This window comes from Lutzomyia longipalpis, chromosome 3 (genome assembly GCF_024334085.1).
Source record: "Lutzomyia longipalpis isolate SR_M1_2022 chromosome 3, ASM2433408v1".
In the NCBI taxonomy this organism is placed as follows: domain Eukaryota; kingdom Metazoa; phylum Arthropoda; class Insecta; order Diptera; family Psychodidae; genus Lutzomyia; species Lutzomyia longipalpis.
In genome coordinates, this window is record NC_074709.1 from 2695676 (window position 1) to 2714411 (window position 18736).

Consider the following 18736-nt stretch of genomic DNA (forward strand, 5'->3'; position numbering starts at 1 on the left):
GTATAAAATTTTAGATTGAATTTAAGGAATTTTCTATAATAGAATCAAGAAAAATCTTTTATAAATATTTTTCTTTAAAATCTAACATTAACACCTGTGTTGCATGAAATTAACCGTAAAAATTATTCAATCACTTCGACAACAAGTCATGAAAGAGAACTAATGAATGCGATCTTTAAAAAATTATCATCTACGATCTATTCTATTATGTGGTGTGAAGAAGTATTTCCCCGCGTAATTCAAACTTACTTCATCAGTATAATGTAATTATTTTTTTCACCTGATACAGTGAAATAATTGTTAAATGTATAGGAAGGAGTGTCTCTGGCAATTCTAATATCATTTCGTCACTAAGGGTCAGTGAAGTGAGAAAAGGCGCATGAGAAAATTCACCCATCATTACGTTGTCGATGTGAATTACAATTAATCTATAAATTATACCTCGTCATCTATTCTGGAACTGAGCATGTGCTGTTGTGTGTAAGAAGTTACGCTTTGTAGAAAGGTGACCCAAATTCAACGCAATATACCATCAATCAGTCAGAGATCAGTGAACCGTGCGTATAGGCATGAAGCCCGTTTGTATTGTTTGCTCCTTCAGACCTCTCGCCGTTTTGGGGCACCTTCTTGGCTTTTCCCCAATCTCCATGACATGCTCCACGCAAACCAATCCCTGCTCCTTTTCACCATCATGTGTATGGATTTTCCTGTCCGTCCTCCAAAATACCTTTGTTACCTTCATCATGCTCATCAATGTTGTCCACTTAACACCCGAATGGGTCCTGCAGCACTTCCATCCTGCTGTTGTAGTCACCGATATGATCTCACGGGTATTTGTTGCCATTGAATTCCTCCAATTCTTCACAGCAGCAATGCTGTTGTCCCTAAATGTACTCCAATGCCGACGCCGAGCTCGTGCATTGGACAAGATCGCAAAGTATCTACACCACACTGGCCCAGGTGTGGATAGAAGCATCACGCAGGAGGATGAAAGGCGCCTCTTCTGGATGGCAGTTCGTCAAGCAAGTGCTATTCTCATCATTCTTATCTCCAACATCCTCTACGTGTACTTTGTGTGGCCAGGTGAAGAAGCCGTGGATGATATCAATTGGTGGCTCATTGTGAAAACATTCAGCAACGGTATTTGCACATTGATGGTCTTGATGGCGGGATTTGAGGTGAGAAACTTCCAAAAAAAATCACAGTCATGCCATTTTTTTTATTAAATTAAAAAGCATCACTCATGCCCCTTTTCATCTCCAAGTGTAATTGTGGCGAGAAAATCACGTTTTATTAAACATTTTCTTATTTTACAAGTTTCTTATCTACTAAGCATAACATAAAGGAGAAAACAACCAAATTAATTACCAACTTGTTTGAATGATATTGTTATGAGATTGTGCAACATACAGTAGGAAAAAGTGCGAGTGTATCAATTATGACTTTATGATAGTGATCCAGAGAAAATTTTTTGAGCACTCTAGGAAATCTGTTTATTGCCCCAAAGCAAATCTTGCATCAGAGATTTTTATAAGGGAATTGAACAGGGGGTGAATAACAGAAAATGCGAAAAATTGATTTTAGACAAAAATATGTCTAAACTTCAAAGGAAAAAATTGAAAATTCTTATTTTTTGCACCTGAAACTTCCCTTTTGTTACATATCGATCAGGCTCATCGACGAACCTGCGGATACGGGATGACCCAAAAATCCAATCAGATTTGCTCTAAAATCAACAGGAGAGCCAGAAAATGCGAAAAACTGATTTTAGCCAAAAATATGTCTAAACTTCAAAGGAAAAATTGAAAATTCTTATTTTTTGCATCTGAAACTTCCCTTTGGTACATATTGATCAGGCTCATCGACGAACCTGCGGGTACGGGATGACCCAAAAATCCAATCAGATTTGCTCTAAAATCAACAGGAGAGCCAGAAAATGCGAAAAACTGATTTTAGCCAAAAATATGTCTGAACTTCAAAGGAAAAATTGAAAATTCTTATTTTTTGCATCTGAAACTTCCCTTTGGTACATATCGATCAGGCTCATCGACGAACCTGCGGGTACGGGATGACCCAAAAATCCAATCAGATTTGCTCTAAAATCAACAGGAGAGCCAGAAAATGCGAAAAACTGATTTTAGCCAAAAATATGTCTAAACTTCAAAGGAAAAATTGAAAATTCTTATTTTTTGCATCTGAAACTTCCCTTTGGTACATATCGATCAGGCTCATCGACGAACCTGCGGGTACGGGATGACCCAAAAATCCAATCAGATTTGCTCTAAAATCAACAGGAGAGCCAGAAAATGCGAAAAACTGATTTTAGCCAAAAATATGTCTAAACTTCAAAGGAAAAATTGAAAATTCTTATTTTTTGCATCTGAAACTTCCCTTTGGGACATATCGATCAGGCTCATCGACGAACCTGCGGGTACGGGATGACCCAAAAATCCAATCAGATTTGCTCTAAAATCAACAGGAGAGCCAGAAAATGCGAAAAACTGATTTTAGCCAAAAATATGTCTAAACTTCAAAGGAAAAAATTGAAAATTCTTATTTTTTGCATCTGAAACTTCCCTTTGGTACATATCGATCAGGCTCATCGACGAACCTGCGGGTACGGGATGACCCAAAAATCCAATCAGATTTGCTCTAAAATCAACAGGAGAGCCAGAAAATGCGAAAAACTGATTTTAGGCAAAAATATGTCTAAACTTCAAAGGAAAAAATTGAAAATTCTTATTTTTTGCATCTGAAACTTCCCTTTGGTACATATCGATCAGGCTCATCGACGAACCTGCGGGTACGGGATGACCCAAAAATCCAATCAGATTTGCTCTAAAATCAACAGGAGAGCCAGAAAATGCGAAAAACTGATTTTAGCCAAAAATATGTCTGAACTTCAAAGGAAAAATTGAAAATTCTTATTTTTTGCATCTGAAACTTCCCTTTGGTACATATCGATCAGGCTCATCGACGAACCTGCGGGTACGGGATGACCCAAAAATCCAATCAGATTTGCTCTAAAATCAACAGGAGAGCCAGAAAATGCGAAAAACTGATTTTAGCCAAAAATATGTCTGAACTTCAAAGGAAAAATTGAAAATTCTTATTTTTTGCATCTGAAACTTCCCTTTGGTACATATCGATCAGGCTCATCGACGAACCTGCGGGTACGGGATGACCCAAAAATCCAATCAGATTTGCTCTAAAATCAACAGGAGAGCCAGAAAATGCGAAAAACTGATTTTAGGCAAAAATATGTCTAAACTTCAAAGGAAAAAATTGAAAATTCTTATTTTTTGCATCTGAAACTTCCCTTTGGTACATATCGATCAGGCTCATCGACGAACCTGCGGGTACGGGATGACCCAAAAATCCAATCAGATTTGCTCTAAAATCAACAGGAGAGCCAGAAAATGCGAAAAACTGATTTTAGCCAAAAATATGTCTGAACTTCAAAGGAAAAATTGAAAATTCTTATTTTTTGCATCTGAAACTTCCCTTTGGTACATATCGATCAGGCTCATCGACGAACCTGCGGGTACGGGATGACCCAAAAATCCAATCAGATTTGCTCTAAAATCAACAGGAGAGCCAGAAAATGCGAAAAACTGATTTTAGCCAAAAATATGTCTAAACTTCAAAGGAAAAATTGAAAATTCTTATTTTTTGCATCTGAAACTTCCCTTTGGGACATATCGATCAGGCTCATCGACGAACCTGCGGGTACGGGATGACCCAAAAATCCAATCAGATTTGCTCTAAAATCAACAGGAGAGCCAGAAAATGCGAAAAACTGATTTTAGCCAAAAATATGTCTAAACTTCAAAGGAAAAAATTGAAAATTCTTATTTTTTGCATCTGAAACTTCCCTTTGGTACATATCGATCAGGCTCATCGACGAACCTGCGGGTACGGGATGACCCAAAAATCCAATCAGATTTGCTCTAAAATCAACAGGAGAGCCAGAAAATGCGAAAAACTGATTTTAGCCAAAAATATGTCTGAACTTCAAAGGAAAAATTGAAAATTCTTATTTTTTGCATCTGAAACTTCCCTTTGGGACATATCGATCAGGCTCATCGACGAACTTGCGGGTACGGGATGACCCAAAAATCCAATCAGATTTGCTCTAAAATCAACAGGAGAGCCAGAAAATGCGAAAAACTGATTTTAGCCAAAAATATGTCTGAACTTCAAAGGAAAAATTGAAAATTCTTATTTTTTGCATCTGAAACTTCCCTTTGGGACATATCGATCAGGCTCATCGACGAACCTGCGGGTACGGGATGACCCAAAAATCCAATCAGATTTGCTCTAAAATCAACAGGAGAGCCAGAAAATGCGAAAAACTGATTTTAGCCAAAAATATGTCTAAACTTCAAAGGAAAAAATTGAAAATTCTTATTTTTTGCATCTGAAACTTCCCTTTGGTACATATCGATCAGGCTCATCGACGAACCTGCGGGTACGGGATGACCCAAAAATCCAATCAGATTTGCTCTAAAATCAACAGGAGAGCCAGAAAATGCGAAAAACTGATTTTAGCCAAAAATATGTCTAAACTTCAAAGGAAAAATTGAAAATTCTTATTTTTTGCATCTGAAACTTCCCTTTGGTACATATCGATCAGGGTCATCGACGAACCTGCGGGTACGGGATGACCCAAAAATCCAATCAGATTTGCTCTAAAATCAACAGGAGAGCCAGAAAATGCGAAAAACTGATTTTAGCCAAAAATATGTCTAAACTTCAAAGGAAAAATTGAAAATTCTTATTTTTTGCATCTGAAACTTCCCTTTGGTACATATCGATCAGGGTCATCGACGAACCTGCGGGTACGGGATGACCCAAAAATCCAATCAGATTTGCTCTAAAATCAACAGGAGAGCCAGAAAATGCGAAAAACTGATTTTAGCCAAAAATATGTCTAAACTTCAAAGGAAAAAATTGAAAATTCTTATTTTTTGCATCTGAAACTTCCCTTTGGTACATATCGATCAGGCTCATCGACGAACCTGCGGGTACGGGATGACCCAAAAATCCAATCAGATTTGCTCTAAAATCAACAGGAGAGCCAGAAAATGCGAAAAACTGATTTTAGCCAAAAATATGTCTGAACTTCAAAGGAAAAATTGAAAATTCTTATTTTTTGCATCTGAAACTTCCCTTTGGTACATATCGATCAGGGTCATCGACGAACCTGCGGGTACGGGATGACCCAAAAATCCAATCAGATTTGCTCTAAAATCAACAGGAGAGCCAGAAAATGCGAAAAACTGATTTTAGCCAAAAATATGTCTAAACTTCAAAGGAAAAATTGAAAATTCTTATTTTTTGCATCTGAAACTTCCCTTTGGGACATATCGATCAGGCTCATCGACGAACCTGCGGGTACGGGATGACCCAAAAATCCAATCAGATTTGCTCTAAAATCAACAGGAGAGCCAGAAAATGCGAAAAACTGATTTTAGCCAAAAATATGTCTAAACTTCAAAGGAAAAAATTGAAAATTCTTATTTTTTGCATCTGAAACTTCCCTTTGGTACATATCGATCAGGCTCATCGACGAACCTGCGGGTACGGGATGACCCAAAAATCCAATCAGATTTGCTCTAAAATCAACAGGAGAGCCAGAAAATGCGAAAAACTGATTTTAGCCAAAAATATGTCTAAACTTCAAAGGAAAAAATTGAAAATTCTTATTTTTTGCATCTGAAACTTCCCTTTGGTACATATCGATCAGGCTCATCGACGAACCTGCGGGTACGGGATGACCCAAAAATCCAATCAGATTTGCTCTAAAATCAACAGGAGAGCCAGAAAATGCGAAAAACTGATTTTAGCCAAAAATATGTCTAAACTTCAAAGGAAAAATTGAAAATTCTTATTTTTTGCATCTGAAACTTCCCTTTGGTACATATCGATCAGGGTCATCGACGAACCTGCGGGTACGGGATGACCCAAAAATCCAATCAGATTTGCTCTAAAATCAACAGGAGAGCCAGAAAATGCGAAAAACTGATTTTAGCCAAAAATATGTCTAAACTTCAAAGGAAAAATTGAAAATTCTTATTTTTTGCATCTGAAACTTCCCTTTGGGACATATCGATCAGGCTCATCGACGAACCTGCGGGTACGGGATGACCCAAAAATCCAATCAGATTTGCTCTAAAATCAACAGGAGAGCCAGAAAATGCGAAAAACTGATTTTAGCCAAAAATATGTCTAAACTTCAAAGGAAAAAATTGAAAATTCTTATTTTTTGCATCTGAAACTTCCCTTTGGTACATATCGATCAGGCTCATCGACGAACCTGCGGGTACGGGATGACCCAAAAATCCAATCAGATTTGCTCTAAAATCAACAGGAGAGCCAGAAAATGCGAAAAACTGATTTTAGCCAAAAATATGTCTGAACTTCAAAGGAAAAATTGAAAATTCTTATTTTTTGCATCTGAAACTTCCCTTTGGTACATATCGATCAGGGTCATCGACGAACCTGCGGGTACGGGATGACCCAAAAATCCAATCAGATTTGCTCTAAAATCAACAGGAGAGCCAGAAAATGCGAAAAACTGATTTTAGCCAAAAATATGTCTAAACTTCAAAGGAAAAAATTGAAAATTCTTATTTTTTGCATCTGAAACTTCCCTTTGGTACATATCGATCAGGCTCATCGACGAACCTGCGGGTACGGGATGACCCAAAAATCCAATCAGATTTGCTCTAAAATCAACAGGAGAGCCAGAAAATGCGAAAAACTGATTTTAGCCAAAAATATGTCTAAACTTCAAAGGAAAAATTGAAAATTCTTATTTTTTGCATCTGAAACTTCCCTTTGGTACATATCGATCAGGGTCATCGACGAACCTGCGGGTACGGGATGACCCAAAAATCCAATCAGATTTGCTCTAAAATCAACAGGAGAGCCAGAAAATGCGAAAAACTGATTTTAGCCAAAAATATGTCTAAACTTCAAAGGAAAAAATTGAAAATTCTTATTTTTTGCATCTGAAACTTCCCTTTGGTACATATCGATCAGGCTCATCGACGAACCTGCGGGTACGGGATGACCCAAAAATCCAATCAGATTTGCTCTAAAATCAACAGGAGAGCCAGAAAATGCGAAAAACTGATTTTAGCCAAAAATATGTCTGAACTTCAAAGGAAAAATTGAAAATTCTTATTTTTTGCATCTGAAACTTCCCTTTGGTACATATCGATCAGGGTCATCGACGAACCTGCGGGTACGGGATGACCCAAAAATCCAATCAGATTTGCTCTAAAATCAACAGGAGAGCCAGAAAATGCGAAAAACTGATTTTAGCCAAAAATATGTCTAAACTTCAAAGGAAAAAATTGAAAATTCTTATTTTTTGCATCTGAAACTTCCCTTTGGTACATATCGATCAGGCTCATCGACGAACCTGCGGGTACGGGATGACCCAAAAATCCAATCAGATTTGCTCTAAAATCAACAGGAGAGCCAGAAAATGCGAAAAACTGATTTTAGCCAAAAATATGTCTAAACTTCAAAGGAAAAATTGAAAATTCTTATTTTTTGCATCTGAAACTTCCCTTTGGTACATATCGATCAGGGTCATCGACGAACCTGCGGGTACGGGATGACCCAAAAATCCAATCAGATTTGCTCTAAAATCAACAGGAGAGCCAGAAAATGCGAAAAACTGATTTTAGCCAAAAATATGTCTAAACTTCAAAGGAAAAATTGAAAATTCTTATTTTTTGCATCTGAAACTTCCCTTTGGGACATATCGATCAGGCTCATCGACGAACCTGCGGGTACGGGATGACCCAAAAATCCAATCAGATTTGCTCTAAAATCAACAGGAGAGCCAGAAAATGCGAAAAACTGATTTTAGCCAAAAATATGTCTAAACTTCAAAGGAAAAAATTGAAAATTCTTATTTTTTGCATCTGAAACTTCCCTTTGGTACATATCGATCAGGCTCATCGACGAACCTGCGGGTACGGGATGACCCAAAAATCCAATCAGATTTGCTCTAAAATCAACAGGAGAGCCAGAAAATGCGAAAAACTGATTTTAGCCAAAAATATGTCTGAACTTCAAAGGAAAAATTGAAAATTCTTATTTTTTGCATCTGAAACTTCCCTTTGGTACATATCGATCAGGGTCATCGACGAACCTGCGGGTACGGGATGACCCAAAAATCCAATCAGATTTGCTCTAAAATCAACAGGAGAGCCAGAAAATGCGAAAAACTGATTTTAGCCAAAAATATGTCTAAACTTCAAAGGAAAAAATTGAAAATTCTTATTTTTTGCATCTGAAACTTCCCTTTGGTACATATCGATCAGGCTCATCGACGAACCTGCGGGTACGGGATGACCCAAAAATCCAATCAGATTTGCTCTAAAATCAACAGGAGAGCCAGAAAATGCGAAAAACTGATTTTAGCCAAAAATATGTCTAAACTTCAAAGGAAAAATTGAAAATTCTTATTTTTTGCATCTGAAACTTCCCTTTGGTACATATCGATCAGGCTCATCGACGAACCTGCGGGTACGGGATGACCCAAAAATCCAATCAGATTTGCTCTAAAATCAACAGGAGAGCCAGAAAATGCGAAAAACTGATTTTAGCCAAAAATATGTCTAAACTTCAAAGGAAAAAATTGAAAATTCTTATTTTTTGCATCTGAAACTTCCCTTTGGTACATATCGATCAGGCTCATCGACGAACCTGCGGGTACGGGATGACCCAAAAATCCAATCAGATTTGCTCTAAAATCAACAGGAGAGCCAGAAAATGCGAAAAACTGATTTTAGCCAAAAATATGTCTAAACTTCAAAGGAAAAATTGAAAATTCTTATTTTTTGCATCTGAAACTTCCCTTTGGTACATATCGATCAGGGTCATCGACGAACCTGCGGGTACGGGATGACCCAAAAATCCAATCAGATTTGCTCTAAAATCAACAGGAGAGCCAGAAAATGCGAAAAACTGATTTTAGCCAAAAATATGTCTAAACTTCAAAGGAAAAAATTGAAAATTCTTATTTTTTGCATCTGAAACTTCCCTTTGGTACATATCGATCAGGCTCATCGACGAACCTGCGGGTACGGGATGACCCAAAAATCCAATCAGATTTGCTCTAAAATCAACAGGAGAGCCAGAAAATGCGAAAAACTGATTTTAGCCAAAAATATGTCTAAACTTCAAAGGAAAAATTGAAAATTCTTATTTTTTGCATCTGAAACTTCCCTTTGGTACATATCGATCAGGGTCATCGACGAACCTGCGGGTACGGGATGACCCAAAAATCCAATCAGATTTGCTCTAAAATCAACAGGAGAGCCAGAAAATGCGAAAAACTGATTTTAGCCAAAAATATGTCTAAACTTCAAAGGAAAAAATTGAAAATTCTTATTTTTTGCATCTGAAACTTCCCTTTGGTACATATCGATCAGGGTCATCGACGAACCTGCGGGTACGGGATGACCCAAAAATCCAATCAGATTTGCTCTAAAATCAACAGGAGAGCCAGAAAATGCGAAAAACTGATTTTAGCCAAAAATATGTCTGAACTTCAAAGGAAAAATTGAAAATTCTTATTTTTTGCATCTGAAACTTCCCTTTGGTACATATCGATCAGGCTCATCGACGAACCTGCGGGTACGGGATGACCCAAAAATCCAATCAGATTTGCTCTAAAATCAACAGGAGAGCCAGAAAATGCGAAAAACTGATTTTAGCCAAAAATATGTCTAAACTTCAAAGGAAAAAATTGAAAATTCTTATTTTTTGCATCTGAAACTTCCCTTTGGTACATATCGATCAGGCTCATCGACGAACCTGCGGGTACGGGATGACCCAAAAATCCAATCAGATTTGCTCTAAAATCAACAGGAGAGCCAGAAAATGCGAAAAACTGATTTTAGCCAAAAATATGTCTAAACTTCAAAGGAAAAAATTGAAAATTCTTATTTTTTGCATCTGAAACTTCCCTTTGGTACATATCGATCAGGCTCATCGACGAACCTGCGGGTACGGGATGACCCAAAAATCCAATCAGATTTGCTCTAAAATCAACAGGAGAGCCAGAAAATGCGAAAAACTGATTTTAGCCAAAAATATGTCTAAACTTCAAAGGAAAAAATTGAAAATTCTTATTTTTTGCATCTGAAACTTCCCTTTGGTACATATCGATCAGGCTCATCGACGAACCTGCGGGTACGGGATGACCCAAAAATCCAATCAGATTTGCTCTAAAATCAACAGGAGAGTCAGAAAATGCGAAAAACTGATTTTAGCCAAAAATATGTCTAAACTTCAAAGGAAAAAATTGAAAATTCTTATTTTTTGTATCTGAAACTTCCCTTTGGTACATATCGATCAGGCTCATCGACGAACCTGCGGGTACGGGATGACCCAAAAATCCAATCAGATTTGCTCTAAAATCAACAGGAGAGCCAGAAAATGCGAAAAACTGATTTTAGCCAAAAATATGTCTAAACTTTAAGTCAAAAATCAGGGTTTAAATAACTATTGCGTTTATAGTGCAGTTGTTTGGGTTCAATCTTGCGTTCTTGCGTTCACTTGCGCTAACTGCATAAAAGATCGCAAGTCTTGCGTTCGTGGTTAACCTTCAGTCATAGTTATTAGCCCCTTGGAATTGAACCATTTACCTATAGCTTTAAGTGATATAGGTATGTTTAAAAGAAAGGTTGAAAGAAATTTTATCAAATCATTGAGATATAATTTTTGTGGAATAATAAAGATCAGTGAGAGAAAAGTTATTGTTACTTTATTCAATCTTTAAATTTTTTTTGGATTGTCTTATGTTTGAAAACTGTGTTATGTATTTTTTACTAATTAAGCAAGAAAATATTGGAGTAATTAATGTTTTCTAAAAAATTCTAAATAACTAAAAATTCAATAAAATATCATTACTTTTAAAGCATGGAACTGAAAGTGTTAAACAAGTGATTAAAATAAACAGCCGGCTAGAAATAGTCGAAGCAAGAGCATTTTAATTGACTTTCAATTTCTGCCTTTATTTATTTTGCGCCAATGCGAGACAAAACTTTACCTTTCTACTGCTTATTTATTTATTTATTAAAAAAAATTAAAACAACAAGTAATAAAATTCAAATATAGGTACTTGAGGTGCTTGAAAACAAATTAGCAAAGATGAAAGTAAAACTGATTATTTATTCATATATTTTTATGCTTCCCATCAGGTCAGTTTTGTGATGACTCTCTTTCGGATAATTGTCCAAAATTTGGATAAGCAACTCAGAAAGATACTCTATTCAGCCAGTATGAGAGAAAGTGCTCCAAAGGATGCCAATGTGAGCATTTTTCATCGCATCGTAAGGATTCGGCGGTCTCATATGAAGATCATCGATACCATTGGGGAGTTCAATGGTAGTGTTAATCCCCAATTGGCCCTCCTCACGTGCCTCGTGATGATTTCAGCAGTACTCAATTCTTACATTGCTGGCCAATATGCTTTCAATTCCGCACAGACAACCACGAGACTCTTGGTGACGTGCCTGAGGCTCCTCATTAACATCACAATCACCCTATATATGATCTACAGAGCAGACCAAGTGTTGCAAATGAATGATCTTATGTTTCGTCTTGTTACTTCAGTTTCAACGGTTAGTCTCAATGTTGATGAGCTCATGCAACTGGAGTTGCTTTCGCAGCAAATTTTCAAGAGTCCACCTCTGTTTTCTGCCTCTGGTATCTTCAACTTTAACGCCGGAATGGTTGCAAAGGTTTGCCAAGCTCAAATGCAGCTTAAAGGCGTCGTTCAAAGGCAATTTAATTTTAAAAATTTCTTCGTTTCTTGCAGATGTTCAGCACCGTGATAACGTACATAATTGTTGCTCTTCAATTTGATATTAGAACATTCACGGAATCCATTGAAGCAGTCTCACGCTGAGGGACAAAATTAATGTTCTGCATACGTGTGCATATGCCAACAGGAAGGAGGTCAATTAAAATCGATTAATTTACATTAAGGCAATTTATTTAATGTAGATGAGACATGTATGCGATGTAAATTATTATTGATTGAAATATTAATGTGATGAACTCATTTCATTTTTGTGGAAGACACAATATTAATTGATGGTGCATTTAGTTCCTCAGCGAGATGACTAAGAACCGAAAGTGTCTGTGTGAAGTTATAAGAGGTTCTCTTAGGGGATGCCGTATTTTAGGACTCTTCCCCATTCACTACAAGCATCCCAAAAATAGGGTGTTTGAGAGTGAGTACGGGCAATGTACGTTTCATGTTTCAAAATTATGGTTTATTTACTCCATTGTGTTGGTAGTTCTTTACAACATATTTTTTGCAGTAAAGTTTGAAATTAAGGTAAATTTTTGTAATAAATTAATCTTAGAATTAATATTTGTGGTAAATTATTAAAAAATCATCTGAAATATATTTAAAAACCTAATTTTTGCATAAAATTTTAATCTGAGAAACTGAATATTGAATAAAGGATTAAAAAAAACAAAGAAGATTTTAAAAAATCTCGAAATTCTTTTCAAGATAGAACAAAGTTTTTCGGATCATTTTTATACAGAAAATCCATCTTTTAGTTTTTTTCTCAAACTTATTTGTTTTTTACCTCCCTAAATCATTACCTGACTTTTTCAGCCCATTCTCCTTCGACTCATTCATTGGACAATAGAAAGAAACCCTAAAAATTATTAAAACGTCATATTTTCGTTTAATTTTTTAATTTTCTTTAGTTTGAAAATTCCTTTCTTTAAAAATCTTAAAAATTAAATTAGACTTCTTTTAAACAGAATATTCATCAAAAAAAAACTTTTATTTCTATCTATTAACGCAAATATTTAATTAAAATACGTTCTATAGGTAACAAACATTTATGGCGCCGTGAATTTTATAAACAACACCCTGTACTTTTGCTTCTCAACCCTTTTGGCTGTTCTTGGGCTCTACAATGCTCAATCGATGGCGGAGTTTTTGAATGATTTGGCTCCATTCCAAAAAATAGGACTTTTATGTCATCAGACTAAGATCCAACTAAGGTGGTACAGCCGCTTTGGAATATTAGCGTACTTCATCCAACTAATGATGCTGATGCTTCATGATTTTATGATTGGCATACATCAAGAATTTCAAGAAGATGATCCAATTAAGAATGTCTTCTACAATTTGGTACACAACTTACCGTCTATGTTCCAATTTTTGTTCTGCATCACATGTTGCATCTACTGGAAGCTCTTTATGTGCTATCAAACACTCATGGTGACCGTTTTGGAGAAAGAAACGGTCTACAGGGTGAATGATTATTTTGAAAATTTATCACCTTCGAAGAATTTCTGCTGCACCGGTGTACACGTTGATGTGATTAATGGTAGAAATTTGGAGGAGGAATTGGATATCCTAAGACGCCTGCATGAATCAATACGTGTGGCTCTGATGAATGCCAATACAGCCTTCAATCCTCAATTGTCCTTTTTTATGGTTATCGAACTGGGAGTCCTGGTTATGCATCTGTACTCCATCATCTTATTCTTTCAACTCGATGAGAATGATATTGAAACCAAGGCCATCTTCTTCATGGACGTAGTCTTTGTCACAGCACACACTGTTGGTGTTATACTCTTCCTCTACTGTGCCCATCAAATAAAGATCATGGTAAATTCAGAGTTGCAAGAGATGCATTGAATCATCCATTCATTCTTATTTGATGTTTTTTTTTGCAGCAACGTGGTCCATTTCAGCAACTTCTCAAGGTGTCCAATAGGAAACTTTCGCAGAGGGAATTTCTTCAAGTGCGACTCTTTCAAATCAAACTAGATGCAACTCCAGCACAATTTACATCTGGTCGATTGAGCATCATTGACATTTCACTTTTAGCCCCGGTAAGTCTCCGTCAGAGTTTACAAATCTCTTTGCAGCATCAAATGCTCACGATTTTCATGCACAATGGGGCTTTTTAAAGCTACAAATTGGAATTGCATTGGGGACAAATTGATGTCTTTTGATATCTACCTATGCCTATATGTACCTGTAGTGTGCTACCTTGAAAATAAATCATTGAAGGTTTATCGATGGTACCTAGTAGCTCTATAAGAAAGTTTTAAGGGTTTTAACGGTAGAGTATCCTTAAACAGAAGGATAATAGAAACAATAATTTCACCCATAAAGATTTTTAAACAAAAATCTCCTTAAAAGGTGATCATTTTTAAAATAATCACTAAACGTGTATCCAATAAAGATAAAGTTAAGTAGCATAAACCTATATAATGATGCTATTATCCACTACAAATTTGTTAAAACCTAAAATACCAACTAATACCTTTTAGTATTAATTTTTTTCCGGTCGATTACTAATTAAAATCACGATCCATGTAAAATGCTATAACGATCAACACGATCAACGATGATAACTATGTATAAAGTATCAATCTTTAATCTCTCCTTTGCATCTCTTTAGGCATTATTTAATCCTATATGAATTAAAATTGCCAATCATATTGCGGAATAAGGGGATAAAGTAATAAATTTGCAGAATAGTTTATACTTCCGCCACTTCCTCTATTGTTGCCGCACTAATTAACTCGAGGGATAATACTCTGTATGGCATGTTTCACATACATAGTCTGATTCAAAGTCGCATAACTCCCATTAAAAAAAATGAATTCTATGAGTGGTCCAACTTTTACGACTCATTGCGAGGCGTGAGAGTGAAAGTTTTCTCAATTGGATCTCATTGCAGATTGCCGGATCGGTGGTAACCTACCTGATGGTGGCTCTGCAGATAAAGATGCGCGCACCACCGGCAACTTCTTCAATTCCTTCATCATTACTCAATACAACAACGACTGGGTTTCCGTAGCGTGGCATAGAGATCATGAGATTTTGCGCGGAAGAAAATGAAAGTGAAATGTGAGGGATTTAAAATGAAAGGCATCATCTTTTAAATGTTTGGCATTTCTCTTATTTTTTGACATCTTTTTATACATCTCTCGTTACAATTTCAACATATTTACAATAATTTTACATTAAAAAAAATCTAACAACATGTCAACAAAATGTGAGGAGAACAAGGTGATATTTTTTTTATAGAGGAAGATACACAGTCTTTGAGTGTTACGCCTAGCACGCAAGATAAAGTGAAGGGAGAAAGAGAGAGATAGGAAGTTCTTGAAGCAAGAAATAATGATAAATAATAAAAAAAATGGATAGTTTAGAAAGAAAAGAAATTAATGAGGAGAAAGGCCAGAGGGTGGCGATAAATTAATTAAAAATCCCTTATCGTTGTTTAACGATAGGGACGATGGAAGGTACATGAAAATTGGTAAGAAGCGTATGACTGGATCTAATGCGGTTTTGGATAGTGGTATCCACCATCGCCGCCGCCTCCGCTTCCGCCGCCAGAGTGGCCAATGCCGGAAACATGGCCAGCACTGTAGCTGTCTATTCCACTGTAGCTATCATGTCCTCCTGAACTGAAGCCACCGCCGCCGGAGCTGAAACCGCCCCCATGGCCGCCGCTTCCACCACTTGAATAGCCTCCACTTAGCCCGCCGCCAACCCAGCCACTGCTGCCTCCGCCTGAACTAAAGCTATCATGCCCACCAGAACTGTAACTGTCATGTCCTCCAGAACTGTAGCTATCGTGGCCGCCTGAACTGAACCCACCGCCGAAACCGCCTCCAAAGCCGCCTCCGTGGCCACCATCTCCATGTCCACCACCGAAGCCGCCGCCATGACCAGAATCGGTTAATTCAATATGTTCAATATGGCTACCACTTCCTCCATATCCACCGCCGCCGCTGTGTCCACCTCCGAAACCGCCGCCAAAGCCTCCTCCGTGGCCGCCGCCGAAACCTCCTCCATGACCACCGCCAAAGCCGCCGCCAAAGCCTCCTCCATGCCCACCTCCGTGTCCTCCATGACCACCATCATCGATCAGAGCAATTGTTTCAACGTGGGCGCTTCCGCCGCCGTAGCCACCACCATGGCCGCCTCCATGACCGCCACCATGGCCGCCTCCGAAACCACCGCCAAATCCTCCTCCGTGGCCACCACCAAATCCTCCGTGGCCGCCACCGAATCCTCCACCATGACCACCTCCAAATCCACCGCCGAAACCACCATGTCCTCCTCCATGCCCACCACCATGGCCGCCATCTTCAATCAGAGCAATGGTTTCAACATGAGCACTGCCGCCGCCGTAGCCGCCACCATGGCCGCCTCCATGGCCGCCTCCATGGCCGCCACCATGGCCGCCTCCATGGCCGCCTCCATGACCACCGCCGTGCCCACCCCCGAAGCCGCCTCCAAATCCTGCCAGATCCTCAGCGTGAATTTCGTAATGTTCTACATGACCGCCGCCGCCATGGCCTCCACCATGTCCACCTCCGTGGCCGCCAAACCCACCGCCGAATCCTCCTCCATGCCCACCCCCATGGCCACCTCCATGACCTCCCCCATGGCCACCTCCTAAATCGTGAATTTCGATATGTTCAACATGACCACCGCCATGGCCGCCGCCGTGGCCACCACCTCCATGACCATGATCTAGCTCGTGATGATGCTTCACAATCACTTCTTTGTGATGGTGCTCATGATGAGGCTCTGGGAGATGAATCCTAATATGAACGCTGAAAAAAGGATAAAATGTAGGTGAGTAAAATGTAAGTTGAAAAATTATTAAAAAAAAAAAGTATTAGAAAATAAAAAAAAATAAAATGAAAATCTTGACTATTGATCTTGAATTTAAGAAAATTCTATTTTATGTATGAAAAAAAAAAGAATTAAAGCCAAAAACAAATTTTACATTGAAAAATTTTATTTAAAAAAAATATTTTAGCAAAAACTTTTGAGAAAAAAATTAAAACTTACTGTTCTTTCCCGCCAAAAGTCGCCTGGACCAGAGATGCAGTCGCGACAATCGCACATGTGAGCTATAAGGAAGAAAATGAAAAAGAAAGTGAGCCTCCCGTTTTTGGAATGTCTCTCTGGTCATGGGCAGAAAAAATCTCTTCCTCAGCAGTGAAAGGTACCACATTGATGCACAAGTGAAAGAAGAATCCAAAAGCGCACACACCATAATTAGATTTGTGGGCAAATTTGAAGGAAAATCTGAGCTCGCGATCACTACACTTCCGCGGGGCACAAGTTAGAGCAATAATCATTTATATGGAATAAAATTGCATCTTGAAGCACAGGAAGTGCGTATAAAATTGTACTGATGTAAGTTCAATGTCAGCCTTCCGCAAAGATTGCAATTTCCATCATCAATTGGCAACGTTTCATCACTAATTCTTGTTCCACACTTTAATGCGCTTTTCACTTTGATCACGTATGCAATTAAATCACTTTTGAGATCACTCATTTGAGGAAGAGAAGATCGTAAAATGCCTTCAATTTACTTACTGCGAGCCACCTTGCCATGTCTTGTGTGAATTATTTGCAGCTTAACTAAAAAAAAAACTAAAAACTACTGGAAGTGACTTTTTTGCGAGTGGACCGCTGAATTTTGAATGCAACTGAAATGGCCCCGTACGAGGCTTTTATAGTGACGGCACCCGAATCACACCGCGCAACTTCAAGTGATGGACCCCGGCTGTATTGTCTTGGCCCGGAGCTGAGGAACACGCACACATATTCACGATCTGTGTGGAGTGGAGAGAATAGCGAGAGTCGGTGATGGGGAGAAAAAGCGCCGAAATAAGCAAGTGTGAAAGCCTTTCTTTTTCAGCCGCCTTGGGAGGTCATGGTCAGGGAGGGTGGGCACAACATAAGGCGCAAATACATTCTCACAATAGCTTAATGTTATTAGATAAATTTCTCAAGAGGTGGAAGCTTTGGCCACTTTACCATACGGCTCATCTCTCTTCCGGCACTTCCGTGGGAGCTTCCCAGAAGACTATATGACCAGTTTCCTTTAATGGACAGCGCAATGGGGCGTCGCAATGTTGAAGTTACACTCGGAGAAATTCGATTTGTAGTTGAAGCAATGGAAGAAATGCTTTACTTTAAAGTAAATTAGAAGATAAGAAAACCATAATGTAGAGGATTCTGGGGTAAGTTGGTACTTAAAGTTTTTGAATCAGGATCATTTTATTTAAACCTACTAACAAGAAAAAAATCTTTTCGGCTCATTTTCCAAATTATTTTATTAAAAATTTTCATTCTGAACATTAACTATTTTTGGCTTAATTAATTCACAATGATTCTGCATAAATATTCTATTATGACATTTGGTCGGTTAAATAATTAAAAGTTAATTTAAAAAATCGTTGTTTTGCAATAACTATATTATAATAAAATCTAATTAAATTAATAAAACAGGGAAAATGTCTGAAAGAAGTACGTCTAAAAACATAAAATATATTAAATTTAAAAAAAAAATAAAGGATACTATTATATAAAAATTAAATAAAATTAATAAAGTAGATCTAGTAGAACAATAGATATATTTTTTTAATTTTTGCAGATTTAGTACCTAATCTAATATTTTTTTAAACTTTTAATAATTTCAAATGCAAGGAAAGGCATATTTACAGTTAATTCTATACCTAATATTCTCAAGCTATTTCTCTATTTTCAGCATAAATTTTTCTGAGTGTACCCAGACGAAAGTGAAACTTACTTTACGAACAATTAACCGGTAGAAATTGCAAACTCCTGCTCGTCTTGTCTCCCAATGATTGGAATAAAATCAACAAGAATTATCCATTGAAG

General features: G+C 37.7%; 4 protein-coding genes across 7 annotated transcripts in view; 3 read left to right on the top strand and 1 right to left on the bottom strand.

The window, feature by feature from the left end:
- Nucleotides 1–18736, top strand: part of LOC129794093 (GPI mannosyltransferase 3) — a 1193052-nt gene that overhangs the window by 526462 nt on the left and 647854 nt on the right. The window lies entirely within an intron of this gene.
- Nucleotides 1–18736, top strand: part of LOC129794120 (cytoplasmic tRNA 2-thiolation protein 1) — a 1132104-nt gene that overhangs the window by 465514 nt on the left and 647854 nt on the right. The window lies entirely within an intron of this gene.
- The window catches only part of LOC129794129 (plasma membrane ascorbate-dependent reductase CYBRD1), a 1128201-nt gene that overhangs the window by 461611 nt on the left and 647854 nt on the right, over nucleotides 1–18736 (top strand). The gene's annotated exons all lie outside the window — the stretch shown is intronic.
- On the bottom strand, nucleotides 14959–17593 carry LOC129794106 (uncharacterized). Its single transcript, XM_055834727.1, has 3 exons — nucleotides 17426–17593; nucleotides 16892–16953; nucleotides 14959–16650 (listed from the first exon to the last, which is right to left on the bottom strand). Exons 1-3 carry the CDS (start codon nucleotides 17441–17443, stop codon nucleotides 15363–15365), a joined length of 1368 nt encoding a protein of 455 aa, XP_055690702.1. The 5' UTR covers nucleotides 17444–17593; the 3' UTR covers nucleotides 14959–15362.